The sequence below is a fragment of the Mustela lutreola genome, chromosome 5 (assembly GCF_030435805.1).
Source record: "Mustela lutreola isolate mMusLut2 chromosome 5, mMusLut2.pri, whole genome shotgun sequence".
Classification (NCBI taxonomy): domain Eukaryota; kingdom Metazoa; phylum Chordata; class Mammalia; order Carnivora; family Mustelidae; genus Mustela; species Mustela lutreola.
This window is the reverse complement of record NC_081294.1, coordinates 49,845,238-49,868,993: the sequence shown is the minus strand read 5'-3', so window position 1 is coordinate 49,868,993 and position 23,756 is coordinate 49,845,238. Positions and strand designations below refer to the sequence as shown.

At 39.8% G+C, this 23,756-nt stretch overlaps 1 protein-coding gene across 8 annotated transcripts in view; it reads left to right on the top strand.

The window, feature by feature from the left end:
- Positions 1 to 23,756, top strand: part of EBF1 (EBF transcription factor 1) — a 388,001-nt gene that overhangs the window by 5,163 nt on the left and 359,082 nt on the right. For all 8 annotated transcript variants that reach the window (XM_059174181.1, XM_059174177.1, XM_059174180.1 and 5 more), the window contains exons 5-6: positions 10,261 to 10,334; positions 20,252 to 20,320. In XM_059174181.1, coding sequence (XP_059030164.1) covers positions 10,261 to 10,334; positions 20,252 to 20,320 — 143 coding nt within the window. The remainder of the gene's footprint in view (positions 1 to 10,260; positions 10,335 to 20,251; positions 20,321 to 23,756) is intronic.

The following is a 23,756-nucleotide window of genomic DNA, read 5'->3' as shown; positions in this document are numbered from 1 at the left end:
AGAGATTTTTTAAAAAGGAGGTGGTAGTGTGGTATTGTTGGAAGAGGGAGCTACAATTGTTAGAGGATATTTTGCAAAAATCCTCCAGCTTTTGCCTCCAAATTTGGCAAGAAGCCAGGCAGCATGAGTGAGCTTGTGGTCTTAAAGGTACATAGGCGGCATTTTCTTCAACTCCCCAACATGCGGGTGTCAAGCAGCGTACATTAAGGTTGAGTTATGGTTTAAAAGATACAATTATGAGCCGAATCAGAAAAAAGGCCTGACGTTTTAATGAGGCACAGGAGCCTTTTTTTTTTTTTTTTTAAATTTTAAGAAAAAGTTTAGTTTCAGAATTAAGTAGCTGGTTAGGTAGTTGGAGGACTTAGTAACAAAAAAGAAGCCAGCTTTATTGGGTGGGGGAAAGAAACTAGAACAAAGAGCAAAGTTATACATTGTGTACTAACCACCAATTTAGTAAGAGGAATAAAACTTATTTGCTTGATTGCAATTTAGAAATAGTTTTTCTTTAAAATAAGGAGGGTGATCTCCTTTCATAGATACTGACTTGGAAGTTTTCAAATTAGGGTATACATGCAATTTAAAAATTATTTTTAGATAAGCATGGCTTAGATATGTTCTACAAAATGCACATTCAGAAGATTTTGGAAGTTTTGAAATCTATTTAGCAAGAACCTTTCAGTAATAGCTGATTTTGATTGTTAGTCTTGTATTTCATTTTGAACCAAGTAGAAAACATGAGGGTATGAAATGTAGTTTTAAAAATAATTAATAAATACTTACTGAGGTCTATTTTAAGTTATTTGCCTAAAATATTTGACTTTCTTCAAGATTCATTTCTTGGTTTTTTAGTCAGAGTAAATGCACATTTGTACTTCCAATCTTGGTCTTATTTTTTCTTTACTCATTTTGATTCTTACATAGGATAATTCCCTTTCATTTGGACACACTGTATTATGCAAAAAATTTTTTTTCCCTATCACACAGAAACACAAAAGCCTGATTTCAGTAACTTTTTTTTTTTTTTTTTTTTTTACTGTATCAAAACAAAAATGTCCTAAGTGGAGTTTTGTTTTAAAAAATTGTCTTTGATACCCTAGATACCTTTTCCTGCCATTCTCATCAGAGGAAAGAAAAGAGCAGAGGGGGAGGGGGAAAGTACGAACTGTAATACATATTACATATATCTTTATTAGAAATCACTTTTTAAAAGATAAAAAATCCCCACAAACCAGAATGTAAGGCTTATCTGCTTGTGCAACATTGACCACTTACATATTAAATTATAGGCAGCACTATGAAAGGAACAGTTGTGAGGAGTGCAAAATTAGGACATGTTTGAAGAGATTAACTACTTTCAAAACTTTTAGACCCCTGAAAGAAAAAGTGGCACCAAAAACTGATTTTTCCATTATGAAACGAACTGACTTTACACAGTCTCATATGGTGGGGGAATAATTTTGATTTTTATAAAGCAATACATCAAAAATCATTTTACTAACAAGGTCATAGAGTTTAAGAAAAACTACAGTTTAGGGCATTCGTTGACTGCATGGTATTAGAAATTCTATCAGTTGGGGGTGGGAGACTAGAACAAGATGCAGTTTATTTTTAATAATAACAGGTTTCAGAAAGTCAGTTGCCATAATGTGACATCTCACTGAAAGTTACAATTATAAATGTATGCAATTATATAGTTTGGTGGGGAGTGACCTGAGAAAGGTTTAAGTAACTATCTGAATTGATTCCAAAAATAATCAAGAGAAGATGTGTGTGGTTTTTTTATGTTGTTTTTGTTTTTGTTTTTTTGAGACATACCTATTTGCTTTCTTAGTAATTTTCTAATGCCTTCTGTGTAGGTTTCACTTTGAAAGGCAATCCCTGCCCATTATCTGCTTGTTTGTTGATTGTGTCCTGAAAGAGTTTAGGAAATAGGTTAGATTCTTGTAGACATAGTTAATACAGTAGTCTTCAGAAAGCAGATCAGTGTGAAGAAACATAACTTTTCCTGGTTGTGACATAATTATTATATTTTAGTCTTAATGAGTTAAAAAGTGGATTCTCATCTAGCTTGAGATTATTCTATGATAATTAACTACCAAGTCTGATTTATAGTTTCTTAAATTTTTTCTTTTTGTTACATATGCAGTGACCCCTTCAATCAGAAGTAAGGCTTGACATAAAATGACTGATTAAATGATTACAATTTTTTTTCCTTCATGAAATTCTTCCAGATAGACTCAGGATTTTGAGATTTAGAGTACAGAATAAGATAATATCAGTGATGTGATACGTTCTAATTACATCTTAAATTTTGGAGGGAATACCTAGTCACCATTCAAGTGTCTTCTCTAAGCTGTTTGTAACATTTTTTATATCAGAGATGCAGCTTTTTGGGTTTGATGTCTTATCTTTGACTCAGAAGCTGGGGTTAAAATTCAAAGGGAATCTTTGGCAAGCAAAATCCAAACTATCTGTGCGCTCTCCATTTTCATAGGATGTTCCTCAACTTGAGTGGAGTTAGCAGCATTGAAATCAAACAGAAATGTACTTAATCAACCAAGATGTGTTAATATGACACAGTATTTCACACCTTTTCAAAGTGTCTCATTACACTATTTTGGGTAATGACTCTTAATTTTGGACTCAACTAAGAGAAAAGAAGTTTTATTACAAGCGAATGTGGAAGGATCTGAGAGCCCCCTTATCCGTATGCCTCTCTCATAAAACACAAGGGATATGATGATATTTAAGAAATTCGTCCACCAACTAGAAAATGAGAGGCTTGCTTTTGGGAAGGGTTGTTCAAAACCAAGTTTAGCTGGACTAAAAATAGGTTGTTTTTGTGTCATTGCTGTTTTTGGTATTCCATTAGTGAGCATGCAGAAAGGCCTGTAGGACCTAGAAGTTTATGGCTGTTGAGTTCAAAAACACTATCTACTGCAGAAGCTCAAATGAACCCAGTGGGGGAGGTCTGATGTTTAATGTGCCTCATTTCAGACTTTCATGTAGTATTTGAAATATGTTTATGTTCTGTGATTGCTTTGGTGAGTTAACACTAAATAGTTAAAAAAAAAAAAAAAAAAGCCTTAACTTACCTTCCCTCCTACCATCTTGCTTTTAAAAAAGTGACATTTTTATAATTCAAAGAGTACCAAATTCCATAAAGTTATCGAAAGCAAAATACTCCTGTCCACAGAGAGAAGCTCTTTTTTGGAAAGGGAAAAGTAACAGTCACATAATCCTTGTCATGTATGGGTTTGAAGGTAGGTGGTGTGGTGAGGGGACCCCCAAAAAAGGTCCAAGCTTAGCAGGTGGGGAGGCCCAAAGTACAATGACCAAAAATGCTGTCCTCTTTCTCTTACAAACTAGTCTTCTTTATATATTTGTTTTGATGTTCCTGGTACTTTAAGTTATTGATGCTAGCACATTTCTTCCTATTGATTGTTTCATTATATCCTGCCACAGCTACGTAGATTTGATTAACAACCCTTTCAGTTCATGGTTCTTCATTGGTAGATAAACACATTTTTAGTATATCAATAAGTTCCAAAGGAATTCACTCGGGCCAGCAGAAAGGCTCTTTCATACATTTGGGGAAACAAACAAACAAAAAAGGCAAGTTTCTAGTCAGGAGCCACATTTCAGCAGCTTTCTCTCTCCTTTGGTAAAGTGTCAAAAAGGCAGGTGATTTAAATTTCCTTGCACATAGAGGAATGAAGAAGTTTGGAATTTTTATGCATGATCAGGACCTGTGTTTGGGAAAATGTAAACTCATCACAGTGGAAAATGTGTTGTTTGGAGTCTGGGGGTGAAAACAAAGCTGATGGTTTTGGAGAGATTGCTGGAGCCAGATGGCCTAGTACTTCCCCAGTCTGGCGGTCCAACTGCTCCCTCCTGGATAATATACAGCCATTTGTTCGGGGATATTTACGCTAGAGCTGTTTCCATGTGAATGTTTGAACAGCATTAAAAACGAACATATTAGTAGTGATGCATTTATCGAACTCCTACTACACCAATAGTCTGTTCTTATGTTTTGACTTACATTGCTGAGAGGAATGAAGGAGTGTTTGGATGTTGGCGAATTGTTTATATAGTTGTTGAGCAAGAATGATTTGGTCTCAGTGAGTAATTAAAGCATGTAAGCATTCGAAATCAAACTAATGGAAATAATGATAGCACCTACCTTGAAGCTCTTTTGTGACAATTAAATGGACTCCTACATGTAAAATGCTTAGAATAGTGACTGGCATATATTAAGTGCTTAATACATTAGCTGCTTTGATTATTTTATTATTATTATTATTATCCCATCGGGTTCACAAAGCCAGCTGTATCTACTAATATAGATGTACATGTAGTTATCATATTAGTGAAGTATCTCTTACTACTGTTAGAAAAAGAAGTACAGTGTGGAATTGTTAGAGTGATTCAGTTTTTATCCTGGTGCTTGAATAATATAAGGCAGTTTGTTTCTTTGAGTCATTAAAGATGTACTCTAAAGCTAATTGCTTTCGATACACATTCTCTTTTTATTCAGGGCTGTGATGTAACTGAACAGCATACTGAATATGATATCATTCCTTTGCAACTTTCCTAATTCAGTTCTGAAAACAGGCCTTCTTAGCTGCTAAGCTGAAATTACATCTTTATAATTTGTTCACCAGTAGCCCAGCTGCTAATTGAAGCAAAATAATTTTTTATTTTATTCCACTATTAATGTTGGATTGCTGTTTGACACAATTGTTTATGAAATGTCAGTTTTGTAGGGTTTTCTTTGGCACAGGTTAATTTTTAACTAGGGCTCCTTCACCTACTGGAAATTTCTGGAATCACATAAGCTAGCTTTTTTTTTTTTTTTTTTAAATGACAAGCATATAACTTGGTGGTCGAATGCAGTAATTAATATTCTAGTACATTGATATTGTAGGTGTTCATATTATTTTTTGATTCATTCCGATTCTTGGTAATTTGCTACCAAAGGCTTGTTGAGGGGCGTCTGGGTGGCTCAGTGGGTTAAGCCGCTGCCTTCGGCTCAGGTCATGATCTCAGGGTCCTGGGATCGAGTCCCGCATCGGGCTCTCTTCTCCGCAGGGAGCCTGCTTCCTTCTCTCTCTCTCTGCCTGCCTCTCTGCCTACTTGTGATCTCTGTCAAATAAATAGATAAAATCTTTAAAAAAAAAAAAAAAGGCTTGTTGACAGTCTGTAATTAGAGGACGTTTTACTTCTGGTTGAAGGAGGTACTTTGTACATTCATGAACTTATTCTTGACGGTGATAAATTAGGTTTGGCCTTTATTTTGTATGTAGAAAAAGAAGTAACGTATTTTCCAGGGTCCTGCTTTCACTTAAGTGGAAAATGAGGAGTTTTTGTTAGTTATGGATAACCCATCTCTCTTCCTTTTTCTCTTTTTCTCTCTTTTTTCTTTTTTCCTTCCCTCTCTCCCTCCTGCCCTCCTTTTCTCTGTCTCCCTCTTTCCTCCCTCCCTCCGTCCCTTCTTTCCTTCCTTCCTTCCGATGACAAGTTTCCTATTGTTTGGTTATAAACCATAAAGTCTTCTAATGAAAACATTTGTTCCTAAAACCCTTTTGGATTTTGAAAAACCAAAGTCAAAACTGTGTTCCTTGCCCTCTTTATTTTGGCTTAGAACATAAAGAGTTAAAACTATTAGAAGAGTAAACAAAGAAAAGCCATGCTCAATTCTCTATTTCCTTTGGCATCCTATTGAAGTGTGATCTTGGTGCATGTGCACTGTGTGTTTTTCTGTCTTATCTGTGTGGTCTTCATCCATAGGAAGTTTCAATTAACTTTTAAGACCCAGTGATATTTTAGAAAAGGAGTGATGAACCACACTTTATAAGATGCCATCTAAAACAGTGCTTACTGAGGCAGATTTTCTGGATAGACTGATTTATTCCTTTTTGAAGACCAGTATAGGTGGATTTATAATTGAGCATTTGAAATTGATGGCGTTTTATTCTCACAGTAAAACTTCAGGTATTGCTGTTGCGTTAGGGTATGTAAGTTTAAGAATTCCTATTTTCCCCCTCATTTTTGGAAAAAACTATTCTGGAAAAAACCCTCAATCTGATAATCAATGGAGAGACTTCGATATTTTCTTTGTGCTTATGAGGAGAGGACATTAAAGAAAGGGAGGCTAGTATATCAGGAAACTAAGTCTGCTCCACATGGGTCAAGTTGTGACAACTTTTTTTTTTTTTTCATCAATTTCACCAGGTTTTTAAAGTTGAGATGAAATTAGGGCTGTGTATTCTTTTAGCTTTCTTCCTGCACAAGTACTCCTGCCATCTTCAGGGATATAATTGGCAGTGGCAGAATTAAGGTTCATATTGTTTTATGCCTGATATTGTATTTTTTATTTCTTAGGTTAAAACCTGAACTTGCTTTGGCATCAATTCATTTATTTAAATAATGTATTTTATATGTTTTCTCTCCCCCGCCTGCCCATGTCTGTAACAGGCCTCCAGTCCTTACTCCTGATAAACACATTGATTTATTTAAGCCACTGTTGTCTTTGTCGCTCTCACAGCAGACTACCTTCCTCACAGTGAGCAGACGCATGATTTACTAGGGAGGATGAAAATAAGCCTTCTTCTTGGTGTTCCATTGTCTGGGCCCTAAACCAGCTGTCTATTAAAATGGTTTCACTTAAACTAGTCAATGCTGTTTCTATGCTTCTGTGATCTCCCAGCTGATCCTGTCTCAGGGAGCTTTATTCACACCGCACAGAGGCCTATATTTAAATTAGTAAGAAAAGCAGAAACTTCTAAGTTGGCATTAGAAGATCCCTTTCCTTTTAGGCTTTGACTCTGGGTTTGCTGAACTGTGAAGCCATCTTGATGAGTGTGAGATGTGCACGGTAGAGAACGGGTGTGAGACTATCGGTTGTGTGTGTAAGCTGGATGGAGATCTTTGGGACATTTTTAAGACGTCTGTTTTATTGTGGACACTCTTCTTCAGAGAGATTCAGCAAAATAATTTTATCATATTTCCCCATTTTGGATTTCAACAGAATGTTGATTTCTTGGCCCATATCTTTTATGTGTGTGTGTGTGTGTGTGTGTGTGTGTGTGTCTGTGTTTTAAGCAGGCTTTTCAGTAACAAATACTGCATAGGTGAGGTTGGAGGTAGATCTGCCTGTGACCAAGGTCTACTCTGGAGCTGATTCAGTTACACTGAGGTTCTAGCTTACTATACTCCCAAGATTTTAGTTCTACTTCATAGGAGAGATAAAAGATTCCCGGGTTCTCTTGCTTTTATTTTAGAAGTCACAGAAATAGCCCTTCTTTCTCTGTGTGTATGTGCTAAAAAGTATTGTTCTGGTGGGGCCTCAAAAAGAGGGACAGCAGAAACTTTAGGCATTCACTTCTCTCCAGAATTCCTAACTATTTCTGAGCAAATCCAAACTCATGCTTTTATTTTTCTGTGCTTGATTTAGAGAAGGAGTCTTCCTTTTGACTGCTGCCTGAGCGAAGGGGCAGTTTGGCATTTGGTGAAGAGATCTGTTACAGAAGCCCTGGGCCTTCCACAAATGATATGTGGTGACTAAAGATAAAAGCTTGGGATCCCTGGGCATCCTTGGATCATCTCCTATTTAGGGGAGTCGTGAGAATATCTGCATTGTGACATATCTTTATTGACTATCATCATGGATCCACTTATTTTGGTGGAACCAGCAGCCTCAACAAAAATAATATCACCTAGAAACAATCAGAGTGAGAAGTCCTGATGTAACTGATACACATTCCTCTTAAAAAAACAAACAAAACAAAACACTTATTTTTTTATGGGAAAGAAAACCCTACCAATATCTATGAATATATTTACCACATTACTTGTATTAGTTTAGCACGACAAAAAAGTGGAGTTGAAACAGAGGTTATCAGGGATATTAAGAGAATGTCCCAAACATGTAGTGATAATAGGATATGACAAACATGCATGATTAGAATTTTTTAGCACCATATTTGGGACCTAATCTGTTACTCACAATGTTCCTTTGATTTCAGCAGTGATCTCAATAAATAAAGCAGACAGATATAATTTTTGGTTTTCAAAATGTTTTTGATTTACTCAAAACATTTTCTTGAATAAAGCAACGTCTTGGGTATTTGAAAAGGTCTTTTAAGAATAAAGGAAAGAATCATCTGTGTAGGCTAAAACTAGTGGATGAAAATTTTAGGGATAATATGATATTACTATAATGCAGATTATCTCTCCATAGGAGAGTTATGAATTATATAAAGTAAAGTAGAAACTTCACAGGGGGGAGATCTGGCTGATGATCTCTGGTGGATGGCAGGCACCACCTTAACCAAATGGTCAGAGCTTACAGCCTGTAGTGGATGTAGCTGACAGTGAGATTTGATACACTGAGAAGAACTCAGAATCACATCTGTGGTATTCTGGCCCTGAATTGTGTAACTTCTGTTTAAGTCCAAGGAAACATCAGACAAACCCAAACTGAAGATATTCTACAAAAGAATTGGCTTGTATTCTTTAACAATGTCAATATCATGAACTACAGACTCAGGAATGTTCTGTATTAAAGGAGACATGATGACTGAATGCAATGATTGATACTGGATTTATGGAATTTTGTTTATTTATTTATTTTTTGCTGTGAAGGACATTATTGGGTAATTGGTGAATTTTAATAAAGTTGGTAGATTAGATTATTGTATAGTGCTACTTTTCTAATTCAGATAATTGTTCTGTGATTAAGGAAGAGAATTCTTTGTTTTAAGGAAATACATGCTGAAATATTTAGAGTATGTCTGCAGTTCACTTAAAAATGATTCAGGAAAAAATGGAAAAGAATAAGCAGATTTAGTAAAGTGTAAACATTTGAGGAATGTGTTTAAAGACTCTCTTGTAATTTTTTATATAGTCTTGCAACTTTTCTATAAGTCTAAAACTGTGTCAAAATAAAACTTTAAAAAATACAGAGTTATGGAAGGCTAACCATAAAAAATGGTTTTGAAGGGCCTGTGGTAGGGAAAGGTTTTCTCCTTATTCAAGTACTTTACATCATGTTTTTATTTGTTGCAATTTTTGTTCTGTAATGGAATTAGTTCTCATACCTAGAGCCTGCCCTAGGGTCTGTACACACTGTGTCTTAAGCTGTCTTGATCCTTTACAGGTTCTAAAAGTCCCAGGTTTATAAACAAAGCACATTAGAGCCAAGTACAAGTTAGTTACTGCAGCATTTCTGTGTACTACATAAGGATAGTCTCTGGTTTATTTAAATAGTTTTGTCACCAAGAAATTGAGTTATCTGAATGTGTGAAAATAATTTTATTAATAATTTGAAGCTGTGTTTGTATTATGCAGTGATACTGTGTTAAGTTAGTTAAAATGTATCCTGAGGTAGAGCACTGCTCCGCCAATGGCTATGTTTTTCTTTGGCCCAGGTATTAACCAGTCGATTTCCCAGGAAGCTGCGGTCTCAGGGAAACTTCAGGGTGATTTTAAGCAAAATGTTTGTATGCACATTACTGACAACAGACAAAGGCGTATTGGCTGATGAAGTGGTTTGGAGTCCAAATTTTGGGAGTCACATGTAATTCTTCTCAGTTTAGGGAGATAACTCTATGGCTTAAGCCCACACACACAGCATATGCCGGCGCGTATTACTGTTTGGGTGGGTGTACACCCTGGAGAGCACATGTTTTCAGCCTGTAGGCGGGAGGAAGGATTTTCCCTGATTGATGAATCATCTCAAAGAAGACACAGTTAGTGAACGGACTCATTAAGCATATCCCCACTTGTTTTCTGCTACTCATCTCTAGAACACTAAATGTTGGGGCTGGAAGTAGTAAAATGAAGTGACGAATGCATATTTAAAAGTCAGATCCACGTGCTTTTCTATATTTTAAATCACTAGCATCTGAATCTGCTAAACCTTCTGGGTTTTTCCTCCTCATTGATTAGATTCATGTTATTCTGAATTGAAAGGAGAATTGTGGTTGTCTTGACAACAGAAGTTCATCTCACACACTGATCCAAAGGTGTGTGTCATAAGAATGTGGTTGATGGGACAGAGAGGAGCATATGCCCTCTATCTGATTTGGGTTGATCCTTAACAATGTATCTCAAAGCAGTCAGCTCCGTGAGGTCTTGGGCTCCCAAGAGCTAACTGGGCCTCAGTGATACTGAAGTGCTCAAGCCCTCAATTGCGAGAATTTGTTCTCTGGTACTTGGTTCCATTTTTAGCTCAAATCATGCCTTTGTTTGCAGGCCATAGTGTATGAAGGCCAAGACAAGAACCCAGAAATGTGCCGAGTCTTGCTCACACACGAGATCATGTGCAGGTAAGAAATACCTTGCTCTCTTCCTTTAATTAGCAAAGAGAAGGTGAATTTATATTTCAAAGCCAGGTGAGCTCAGATCGATTGTTGGGTATGTATTTATCTTACTTCTATTAGATAATCTAAAAAGGAGTATTTGGTAGTAAGGCTCACAGACATCTCAGTGGTTCTTGATTATTTATTAGATTTCATCCTGAAAGACAAACATTTCCATTTTGATATTACACTTCTAATGGCCACAAAACAGAGCCCTCCCCTTCTTCCTTTCAATCGAATAAAATACAATATATCCTTTTAGTGTTAATGTATGCGCTCAACTACATTGCTAGTAAAATGAGTAAGAGTTCTACTGATGTCAACAGAAGCCTCTGGATAAGATGAGAATGTTATAGTTCCCCTTTTTAATTCTGCCACTTAAAAATGTGACCATCGGTACAAAGGCATTATTCCTCCTTAAATTGATCATGGGTTTCCCCCTTCCCTTGCCTCTGATCTCTCAATCTTAGTTATCCTGTATGTAATTGTGACGATGTAGCTAATGTTTCTCCATAGCAGTGAGCTTTTGGAAGGATGGAAAATGTCTACACCTGAAAGTTATAAAAATTCATCTCATCCACAAACGAGTGTATTTATTTTGCCTGTAATCAGACGCAAGCCACATTGGAAACCAAGCCAGCAAACCAAATTCTCTTTCATGGCCCCAGCCAGTCCTCCACGTGTGAAAGAGTAGGCCAGAGGACAGCCTTTAAACTTGCAGTGTAGGATTCTTATTCTTTCTAGAATAACACCTGATATATTCTGAGTAATTGGATAAAGCATGAAGATGCCACTATGCATCAGGAAAAGGCTACTAATTGCTTTGTTAGCCATGCAGGCTTTCCCTGGCACAAAGCAGGTTTGGCTCCTGACTATTACTGACCAGTTGTTTTAGGCTTCCCCTGCCACTTCTCCGTGCGTGGGCTTTATCTGCTGCTCCCGGACTTGTGGGTAAAACAATCTTTAAATTCCACAGGTGGGAATAAAATAAAAAGGGCTTAATGTGTTTTCTTTGGGAAATCTCAAATATTAACTTCTATATCTATAATTATGTATGCCTATACAATTTTCTTTTTTCTTCCTTTTTAAAAAGCGTACTTTTAATAGAGTATTCTAAATTCCTCAGGAGTTTCACAGGTTTCACTTCAGCAATTTGTAAATCTTGGTAATTATCCCACAAACAGGTAGCCTTTCCTTACCTTTGAAACAGAAAATACAGTCATCAGTTTCTTGGAAGATATTATTAGACAAAAATTAGTGTACTGTATACAATGATTAGACCATTAAAGCTGAGTTGTACTTTCCAGAATTAAATGGATAAAATCATTTTGAAAAGCATTAAAAAAAGACCTCCTTTGTATTATTATTTTTCTGATCATATCTCTTATTTTAGCTTCCTGCAATTAGCATGTCATTAGAATGAATTTTCCATGTTCTATTACATGGGATTCTAGCAAATAGGGGACAGGCAGGAAGATGGATCTCGAACAATAGGCCAACTAATGTCTATGTATCATAGATTTGCATCTCATATCTGTACATGTTTGGACTCTGCTAGAAATAATTCTACTCTTGAAATACTTAAAGATATATTATGCCCTTCACACATAAGCCTACCCCCTATTAACGCAGTTTATATTTTTTCTTGTTTTTAAAATTCATTGGTCCAAAGTATTTTATTATGCCGGTTGGTGTTCTTTACTGCTGTCGTTCTTTCTATTTTTCAGAAACATAAAAATAGCAAAAATAAAATTCTCAAGCCACTGAAGGCAAATGATGATGTTTGTACTGTGTGGCTAAGAGGGAAAAGCCATATTCAAAATGTCATCCTGCTAATGTTACAGATTACGGTTTTCCTGGCTGCCTGTAGATGTGTAAGGGGTACTGTTTGTTTACCAGGCCGCCATGACCCTATTACACAAACCTGTCATCTATTGTGTGGCTAACAGTCTTTTAAATTGCAAATCTGATGCTCTTTAGGGGGCTTCTGGAAAAAAATTCTCACTTTCCTCACCATCCTATTTCTCTTGATTTCTTGCCTGTTGTAAGTGGAAGTTGGGATGTGCTGAATTTGCACCAGGGGTGCAAATGCAGGCTCAATTATAAGCATAAAATTAGAGTCTGTTCACCATTAATCAGCCTGGCTAATTGCTATGCACCACCATTAGCCATATGGTGTGAAAGACAGCTTGCTCTCCCCAAGATGAAATTTCTTCATTGCAGACATGAAATAGTGAGGGCCCTGGATTTTAAAATAGCTTGTTTTAGATATTTAATTTCTAAACAACTTTCTGCAGTGCCTTCTATCAAGGCTAACGGCACAATAAAACTTTGCATTTATGTCACAAAAGCTGTATATTTATAGTACATTGGAGCTATGGTAAAGGAGACACAGAGAATTTAGATCGACAAGAAAGGGCTTGGATGATTCTGTTTTGTTCAGGCAACGGAAAAAGAAAAAGAAAAAAAAATCTGAAAAACACCAGGGGGCTGTGTCTCAGTTGGTTGCAAATTAAAAAAAAAAAAATTATTTTGTTCTGTTGAGAGGGTAACCCCATTGCTTGAGCTGACTAAAGGACTTATGACCATTGGATTGTACTTACTGTCTCTCTTTGAGGTAAAATCTCTTTGACTTGATAGTGTACAACTCTTTTTGTGGAATTCTGAGAAGGTTTCTGCATTTTTGGTGAATTGGGATCTACCATACAGATTATCATTATATTTTGCTAATACTTAGTGGTTAAGTTCTTTAAAAAATATGCCACCCCAAGGATTTTTTAAAGCGGGAGTCCATAGGGATTTGATTATACTGCGTCCTATGTTTAAATGTAAATGGAAAATAGGACCTATGCTTGGTAGGGGAGCCCTAGTCCCCAACCCCCCCAAGCAGGCCAAAGTCAATTTTCTCCCTTTCCAGTGCACAGGACGGTTGCAGGGGATGGGTGCTCTGTTTAGGAAAACATTTTTTTCTATTACCAGTGCCCAGCCTCTTGTGGGACCATGAGTTCCCAGGGCAAGCGCAGGGCAACCTCTTGAAATAATCTGTTCTTTCTTCCTCTTTTGCTGGCTTGTTCTGATTTTGTCCTTCAGATTTCTACTTAAGCATAGTTTTTAAGTGTCCATGGCCCTTGGCCTGAGTTCTGTCTCCTGGTTATGCACTCCTATTATATCCCATGCTTTTCCTACATAACAGTTGGCACGTTGTAACTGTGTGTCCAGGTCCTGTCCTGCTTTGCTGAACAAAGAGCTCCTTGAAGGCAGAGAAGTCACTCAGCTTTCGTCTCTGCTTTAGTTGTCCCATGTGTGAAGTGGGGGGAAATGTTACTTCTCTCATAGGGTAATTGTTAAGATTAAATGCTATGATCCCCATAAATACTTATCACGGTGCCTGACACATGGTACGTACCAAGTGTCTATTGTTATTCGTGATAGGAAGAGCAGTAGTATTTGTAGTAACACCAGTGGAAACAGAAGTAGTAGTACTAGTAACAGCTACGTCTGCCGTGTCTAGCTAAGTACCTGGTACATAGCTGCTCAGAGTGAAAGATGATAAGAGAACATTGGAGGGAAGTGAAGTGCCTCCTACAGCATTAACACACTTTGTTCATTGGAGGTATGGTGGTTAAGGATATATTCATTCATTCTTGTAGCACCTACTGTGTGCAAAAGCACTGTGGAACACAGAGCCAAGGGACTGGTCCTGAAGTAGGAGAGGTTATAGGTTAGCCTGGGAGAGGGCATCTGTCAGCAGATGACCAGACTGGCTGTCTGTGATGAGGGGTGAAGCAAAGGACTGGGGCTAGTCAGAGAAGGGAGGCCATACCCGAAGGTGGGCGGTGGCCACAGGAACGGGGAGGGTGGGAGAGGACAGGAATTCTAGAGGGTGTAGGAAGAAGTGTTTGCGCCCATTTGTTGGTGGTCTGGCGGGATTTCTGTGGGAAGACAGGGTTGCAGGTAGGTGGGCTAAGGCCTGGAGCTGGGAAGAGAGTCAGAGCAAAGATAATGGGCATCAGAAATGTCTTTTCCCAGAGGAGGAGTCGAAGCTATGGGCTTCCATGGGATTGGAAAAGGTGGGAGACTATGGATACGTGCTTGGGGAGGGGTCATATTTAGCCAGGAGGGAGAGTATGTTCCAGAATTAGAAGAAAGAACCTTGAGCATACAGGGCATCGAAATAAAAGGAGGTGTTTTCAAGATAGGGGGCCATCCTCATGATAAGTCCTGGGAAGACCCAGGTGGACTTGAAGAGAGAAAAACACCAGAAAGTCACTGGTGAACTTTGAGAGAGGACATTCAAGTGAGTGCTGAGGCCTGGAAACCAGATTTTATGGGATTAGGTGGCAAGGAATGGTGGTGACTCTGGCAAAGAGAAAAGTGGGCAGTGAAGAAACTAACTCAAGAGAAAAGGAGTTTTTTTTTTTTTTTTTTTTTGTTGTTGTTTGTTTTTTAAAAGATTTTATTTATTTATTTGAGAGAGAGAGAGCAAGGGGAAAGGGAGAGGGAAAGCAGGCTCCTGGCCAAGCGAGGAGCTGGATGTGGGGCTCGATCCCAGGACCCCGGAATCATGACCTGAGCTGGAGGCAGATGTGTAACAACGGAGCCTCCCAGGCGCCTCCCCCCCCCCCCTTTTTTTTAAGAAAGTGGGACAACTTGACAGTGCTTGTAAACTAAGGGAAGGAGTAAACTTATCACTAGTCAGACTATCCAGATAATTCGTGTATTTCATTCCATAGCCAGTTGGGCTAAACAGGAAAGATAATCTTGTTTTCTGCAGTGAAGTTTAGAAATTGAGGGGATGCTTTTCCCCAGTTGAGAGAGCCTCTGCTTCTAGGAAGAGATTCCACGTCCCTGTCATGAAGATCTGCAGGTCCCATGACTGGGAAGGGAAGCACGTATGCATTGCTTGCCCTGGATTAGGAAGCTGTGTGTCAGCTCACGGGAGATAAGCCCCCGTGTCAGGCTGCTAAGGAGGACACTCATATGTTCACTTTTCCCTGGGTGTGTGGAATTATCTGGGAGATGCATGCTCTTGCTAGGGAAAGGGATGCTGTCTTGAGTCCAAAGTGTTTGTAAGATACCGAGTGCTGGGGACCCACTCCTTTGACCCACTCCAACATGCTCTCCTGTCACTTGAGTTACAGGTTGAGAAGAATGTGAAATCGTGGGTTTCTGGCTCTGTGACCAAGCCAGTCAGGAAACCCCAAGGCCCCTGATACGTGCCCACTCTGGGGCTCAAAGGCCAGGGCTGTGCCTGGTATAATAAGAACCTACGAAACAGTTTTCAGTGGATGAAGATAAGCGATGAGGGCATAATTGTCACTGTGATTTCTTTCATGAACACAGTAACTTATCTCTTAAAATGCTCTCACGTCTGTGGTCCCAGGTGCGGTGCTGGTTTAGCCTGAGTGCTCTTCTGCCTTCAACCTAAGCGAATCTGTTTTCCCTTTATCCTGTCCTTTTTGGTGAATGCCTGTCTTGTGTGTGGTGGAGGAGGTGGGGCCTACCTTTCTTGGTCCTTCCGAGTTCAGCAGAAGGAACTAGAAGGCAGCTAGGTTTAGAGAAGAGGTGAAAGAGAAGGGTGAGGAAAGACCGTGATGGGGAAGAAGGGCTGGTTCCTGCTCCGCTTGGCTCTGGGCTCAGAAGTAGGAAGAGGGGGTGGGTAGATGTCAGTTCGGTCCAAAGGAAGACATTTGCTCCCCAATTTAAGGTTGATTTTCAGTTTTCGAATGGGAAAGTAGTATTGCCACACAGAGCAGAAGACTACAGAAGGATGGAAATGAAATGTATACCCCTCCATTCCTTCCCACTTCCTGTTCCACTCCCTACAGGTCCCTTCTTGGAAGTTTCTATTCATTTATTCAAAAACCTATTTCCTGAGGGTCTACCGTGCCCTGGGCTCCGTTCTAGCTACAGTCTGGAACAAAAGGGTCCAAGAGCCTGTCCTCATGGAGAGGCAGACAACATAGAAGAAAATGAATATAAAATAGGATGCGATGAGTGCTAGGGAGAAAAGTGAGACAGGCTGACGGAGGGCTCTGGGGCAGTTCTCCAAGGAAGGGCTCTTTAAGGTGGCGACTTTGTGTAGAGATTTGAGTGGAGTGAGGGGTGAACTGGCTCGTACCCAATTCTCTCTTCCTCCTCCTCCCACTCTCTCTCTTACGCTTTCATTTTTTTTTTCCTCCCAGAGATAAGACCGTACCATATACACTATTCAGCAGCTTGGCTTTCTTGATTCCTAATTTGATTTAGACTTCTTCCCATGAGAATGTGTAAAAACCCATCTTCATCCTTTTTAATGCTGTACATCATTCCGTATGACCATGCGCACACACACACATGCATGTAGATGTGTGCACACACATATGTGCATATCTATAGCTCTTTAAAGTAGGGCTCATCCTGTAGATGCTATCTTGTCACTGCTCCAGGTGCGGAACAGAGCCCAAGAGTCCCAGTTCAGGAATGATGACTGTGTGAGGCGGTGGCATGACCCCCAACCCCTACCCCCCAGACAAGAAACCTGTGGGGAGGCCATTTTTTATACTTTACATAAAGGGCTTTTTTTTTTTTTTTTTTTTGATGGTAAGCGACTTTCAGCCCCTTTATTTTGTTTTCTCCTCTTTCCTTCATTACCTCCTTTATTCCTGTTCTGTCTTTCCTTCTATACTTCTGTTCTTCACATCTGCCTTTTCCCCTGGGTCCCTTGGGGGCCCAGCAGAGAGAAGTGGTTCTCCTTTATGCTGTGCTTCAACTCATCTGGCTGTGCTCAAGGGCATTTTTATTTTAAGGGGATGAAGAAAGACAGTGCTTAAGTCAAAGGACAGATCTCAGGCTTAGTGTGGCACTTGCTTGGGGGGGGTGATTTGGACAAGGGTGGGGTGGGAGGGAACCTTCCTTCCGTCAGCGTCAGCCGTGCCTGATCTGAGGGTCGGCTTCGCTTCCCCTATCTGTCGCCTTCCCATTTCCTTGGATCGTATTTCCCCCAGTACATTACATCATTCTTGAAGTCATCCGATCGATCAATCAATCAATCAATATTTGAGCTTCTCCATTCTATTTCAGTCCTTACACTACTCATTATGTGAACAAAATGGACAGGTTCTTCCTTTACAGAGCATACAGATTCGTGGGAGAGCAGGGTAAGAGGAGAGAGAGTCACCAAATAAACATTCGTGTAAGAATATCATTTGCATTGTGTTACATGTCCTGAAAGAAAAAAAAAGACAGAAGGAACCTCAAGGGGGTCAGGGCCAGCCTCTCTGGAGAGGGAGCGTAGAGGCTGAGGCCTGAGCAGGGAGTAGAGGCTGGCTAACCAAGGAGGGGCTGGAGGAGGAACCGTCCAGGCAGAGACGCCTGGGCCCGAGGTTAGACTGAGCGAGGCAGATCAGGAGACTGAAACTGGCCAGTGCGTTTGGAGCGTCACAGGTCAGAGGAGAGTGACAGGAGGCTGGGCAGTAGCCTGGCATCATGGCTCACCATAGATCTATTCTGAGTGCACTGGGAAGCCATTAAGAGGTCTTAGGCAGCGAAGTGATACAGTCCCATTGACATTTTGAAAAGAGCCTTCTGGCTGTCTTAGGAAGTAAAGAGTGGAGGCAGCAGGGCTGGATGGGAGGCTACTGCAGAAGTCCAAGCGAAGAGTGGAAGCGACGTGGATTGGGGTGATGGCCGTGAGGAGAGAGAGAGACAGGCAGGACATGCAGATTCTACTTGGAAGCAGCCATCCCTGGGGGGGTCGAGCCCCTGGAGGACACTGAGTCTGGGCAGGACCTGGTGAGGGTTCCACCATTGGGAACCTGCATGGCCCACTCACTGTTTGAGAAAAGAAGTGGGGGGGAATGGAAAATGATGAGGAGAACTGGGCCTTCCCATCCGCTGGTTTTGTCCCTGGGTAAAGAGGACGTGGGATGTGTTGATAGGCAGCTGTTGGAGACCTGCTGCTTCTGGGGCAGCTGGGGAGCAGCTTTGCTCAGGTTCGGAGGAAGAGGAGGTCGGAGGAGGCAGGAGCAAGGAGTGGTGATGGCCTTCATGCAGCACTTAGCAGGACCAGTCGCAGAGCCCAGCTTTATACCCTGACTGCACTGAATCTGCACCCTGCTCATTAGAGGTGGACACCGTGGTTGTCCCCTCATACAGATGAGGAAATGAAGTTTCTGTGGGGTGGAATACCTTGCTTAAGGTGGCACAGGTAGCTCTGTCTGATTTTGGAGCCAGAGTTGTTAACCACCGTGCTGTCTTCTGGCAGGCCTTTGAAGTGTACGTGTAGGGGATTAGAGTTAAGGGATGATGGAGTTTCGTTTTTAAATTATTATTTTTTTTTTTGCAAGCATTCCGATGACTGTGCTTCTCATTCCCTTGTTTCCTCCTCTGTTTCGTGGGCACTGGGATACTTTGGGCTTTCTAGCCCCCATAGTCCTGGTATTTTAAATGTAAGCCTAAAAGAAAATAGTCCTCTTTGAATCAGAAGGGGAAAGGCCAAAAGGTAGATGGAGTGAACTTCATCTGGGGCTTTGACAAAGGAGATACGGTTCTTAACTACTGCTTTCCGAAGATATGAGAGACAAAGAGAATTAACACCAAATTTGGAAGCTGATTCTCTTCTCAGATATATAGTTAGGAAAGAGACTTCCCAACTTTGGTGAAAGGCTCTCTATCCAGGAGTATATTTCTGGGTCCTGAAAATGAAATTCAATTCAATGTTTGGTTCTCTCCAGCAGCTTTCTAAATTTAGGCCCTATGATTCACTAAATAAAATGTGTGTGTGTGTGTGTGTGTGTGTGTGTGTGTGTGTGTGCGTGTGTGTGTATGCACGTGCCTGTGTAAGAAAGAGGGAGAAAAGTGCATATTTTATTTGTGGCACGTGGTAACGTATAACCCTTGGATAACTTCCTCACTTCCTTGACTGATCAAACACGAGGTTTATAGTGTCCACCTGGGTGTAGACTGACCAGTGTGCACATATTTTATTTGCCAACAAGTCTCAGATGGATAGTTTTCCACTGACCATGGGTAATTTTCAAAAAACCTTAATTCTGCTCCCCTCCCCCAGACGCATCCCAGTTTTACAGAAACGGACAGTCTTTTCGTCACAGCTGGGGTGGGATTTTGATAGTGGGTGCTTTTCTTGCTCAAGGCTGCTTTTTCTCTAACCTAATTAAGGGCCTCCATTGTGAGTTCTGTGCTAGCCTTTGGATCAACTGTCCATAATACGTCCAGAAAACTTAAATGGTGTCCAGCACAGGACACAGAAGCCAGACAACATGTGGATCTCCACTTTCTTTTATCTCGCCTCTTCTTCGTCTTCATTATTATGTTGTACTTTTATTCTCATGAGAATGGTTCAAAAGCAAACAGTTACAGCTTTAGGATTTTGGGCAGGCTGAGGTTGAAGGAAACGTCTCCCTTGAAAGGGAAAGGAGAAGAAAAAGGAATCCATTTAATACAGAATGACTGGAGGGGGAGAACTCACTCATACCTCATTATTGACGCGCTCCACACAATTAGTGTGATCTTGAGGGAAGAACGTTTGAGCCACCCACAACCCTGAATATTCTCATTGGGTAGAGGTAATAATAATGCATTTCACAGTGAACTCTTCAATAGGGCGGGCAGTGATGGGGAGACCCCATCTTAGGGCTGTCAGTCGGGGCTCCAGGAGAGTCCCTCTTCCTCCCTCCTTCTTTGTTCGGGGAGAGGTTAAGCCTGGCCATTAACCCATAGATGACCCACATAGAATTTTCTGTCCCAGGGATCCGTTGATTGCCAGGTATGGCTTTGTGGTAATTCTAGCATTTGCAACCCAGCAATTTGAGCCTTCTGTCTGCCTAAATGATGATTTTTACATTGTAATGGTTGTACTAAATCCTTTCGCTTTTGCTCCATAGCCGCTGTTGTGACAAGAAGAGCTGTGGCAACCGAAATGAGACTCCCTCAGATCCAGTGATAATTGACAGGTAGGGACCACTCTACTTTCACTGGATTCTTATTCCTCATTATAATGAAACACCTGCCTTGTGTCGCTCACGGGCCAGGGTGGGGAACGCACGTGGCCGAAATGTGCCTGTTGGTCATGGCGAGTCTGCGTCGAGCTTATGCGATTCCTGGGAAAACCATATGGAATGTTCTTTGGAGGCCCGTGTTCTTGGATTGCCTCGGTTTTTTGTCTGATTCATGCTCTTAAAGGAATGTTTTTTTTCTTTCCTGACTTTCTGTGGCTCAATCCTCATGCTGTGCCAGGAAGCTACAGAAATAAAATAATAATAGTTTGTGATTTATGAAATGTGGTTGGGTGCTTATAAATATTTAACTTCTATTTGAAAAATGTTTGAATCATTATCACTTTTAGCTACAGTAGTTCTGTTGGACGTAATCCATCTACATTTTTAAGGTTTTATTTATGCATAAAAGCAGTTTTAAAGAGATCTGTGAACCAAGACTTTCTCCTGTTATCTCCCGGCGTTTGATGGTAGCTCCTACTGTATTGTAGGTTGATTAATTTATCCTGCTTGTCTTAATTATTGTGTTTTTAAACAGATCCATATTACTAATCTGACATGGCCAAGTAAATCACTGTAGAACAATAAATCTGTTTTAGTTGTTTGGTGCAATTTGGAGTCAGTGTGTGCACATATTATGCGAAGTCGCACTCCAAATATTCATTTTACATTTTAATTATTGAAATTCATTGTATGGAAACATGTATGATAAGCCATTTGTTACATAGCATTATTCATTGAGAGTTAAATGGCCTGGAAGGTTTATAGATATAGTCAGTTGTCAGCTAGGGAAAGAGCTCGCACCCTCTACTAGCTGGAAAAGCGTCTTGCAAATTAGACTGACTGATCCCTCGTTGAGGAAATTAACAGCTGAACAAAAGTTCCTCTTTGGGTTGGTAACAATGATTTTTACAAAAAAAAACAAAACAAAACAAAACAAAAAAAACCAAACACCCCCCCAAACCAAACCAAACAAAAAAACTCCTATATATCTGTGTTCCCAATTCTTTACCTTTTGGGGTAAAGGTACTTTATTGTTTTTCAGTTAACAGAAAAAGCTTCATCGTAATTTATGTCAAAACATTGATTTGTTGATTTTGATTCATGTGATTCTCCAGGCTTCAACCCAATTTTGATTGCCAACTAGCTTTAGAAAGCTTACATTTCAATCAGATATTTTAACCAAGTATCTCTCTGATGTTCACCCCAAACATACACCTTTGCTTGATAACTGAGTATTAATAGACTCGATTCAAAGTTAATACACATGGACGTTTCGTGTGCAGTGAGGTCGTATGCCACCTGTAGGGCTGGAACAGTATGTTTATCTACGCAAGCAGACGGGCCATTCGAGTAATTCCTTTTTTTCTGCAATGGAAGAGAAGTCTTCAAATGAAAAAGGTCAAAACTAAATATAACCTTTATGCTGTTTGTTTTATTTAAAGCCATCTCTTCCAAATACCATTTGTTATTTTCAGCAAGTTTTTCTTAATGCTTCTGTTAAAAAGAAAGTGTTCTGATCAAAGGACCAGCCCAAATAGTCCCCCAAACTTTGAAACTATCAGCATTCTGTTCTGCCGCACAGTTTCTTTTGGTGTAGATGATGACAAGCACCGGACCTTGCCACCCGCAATGAAAACACTTCTTTTGCTTGTGAATGGGTTAAGCTTTTAAGTTCTTCATTTGGTTTTAAGCCGTGACTCTGATATGGAAGGTTGATATGACTGTGGTTTGAATAACATTTGATTTTGACCTGTTCTTGTGGGTTGCGATGGCATAAGAAACTTGACTCAGCAGCGCTGTAATTAGCCCGGCCCGTGTTTTTGAAACAGGATTGTGTTACCTGGATTGCATTAGTGTGCCTTCTATTGTTGCCGCCTAGCATCTGTCCCAGTAGGGTACTTAAAACCTTTCCTTGGCTGGGGTAGTTCAAACAATTTAGGCAAAATAAGTATGCACTTTATACTGTTGGTGGCTTGAGAGATATTACTCATGACATTTCTCCTTTTCATTTTTTCCCGTTTTGGTTTGACAAAGTAGAAAACTGTGTAGCCAATGTTGGTCTCTTAAGAGAGGAGTGTTTTAAAACCGGCTGAAACCTAGTGGATCTGCAGAAACCTCAACATATGTTTATTTGCTGGCGATTGCCACTGTCTCCCATGAACTGTCTTTTCAAGCAGTGATGCCAGCTGATATGCAAAACCCCATTTAGCTATTTTTATTTGCATCCGAGTTTTCAGAATTTATTTGTCCTTGAGTCTGCCAAAGGTTTTTAAAATCTCCAACCCTGTCTCTGCTGATATGTGAAACTTTCATTTTTAACAATGAGAGAAGAAAATAACAACAAGAAAAGAACTCACACGAGGAAGGGCAAAATAGAAAAGATTTTTCAATTCCATAAAATTGCAGCAAAGGGAAAAAAAAATGATGGCAACCGTGTTTGAATTTCATAGTTTCCAATTTGATTCTATATTACTGATTGCATAATATCTGCGTTACGTGCTTAGGGTTTGATTTGCTTTCAGATTTATGGATGTGAATCTCTGCATATTTTGCAAAAATAGGTTATGGGGCCTGCATTCAGTAGCAACAGTAACTGTTTTTACAAGATGCACACAATATGCAATTATGGAGCTTGAGGTACAGGCAATCACTGCGTTAGGATTTAGCATAGTTTTAACACGAAGTCACCTTTTGGGCACCAATAATTTTTAGCTCCCTTGGCTTGTCCTTCGGATTTTGGAAGAACACTGCTATTTTTATCAGTCAAAAGACTTTTAGCAGTGGTTATTCAGGAAAACTATTTATAGGATAGATAGAAGAGGTTTTCTGGTCATACAGCAATGGTGCAGGCTAAGCTATTTCTGTGTTAAATTTTGGCTGTATTTTTTGCTGCCAGTGATTTGGGGACATCAGCTTGGCATATTCTATCAAAAAGGTGGAATTAACAAAATCAGCAGTTGCATGTTGTGATTTAGAAAGTGGGTTTTTGCCTTCCTTCTTTTATAAGAGCATGCCACAAAGTGAGAAAAATATGACCCAAATTCTTTTTACATTTGTGACAATTTGTGAAGTCACTCCCAAAAAGTTTAGAGGAAGATTTCTGTAAATGTAGAAAGTGTGCCTGTGGAGTTGACTGCCAGGTTATATTTCGGCCTGATGCCAAATGGCTTGATTAAGAATTATAAAGACCAGGATGTGCCCAGCGATGCAGATATTTGGGCAGCATAGACATGGAAAAAGTCATGTGTGTTATGTTTAATAACCGATGACCAGGAACTAATAACAGCAAATTTCATTATCATTGAGGTAAATGTGGTAATTATTGTTAAAGTAAAAAGCAAAAACTGACTTGCTGTTATTAGATTAAGGTGGAGATTGATTTAACATATTC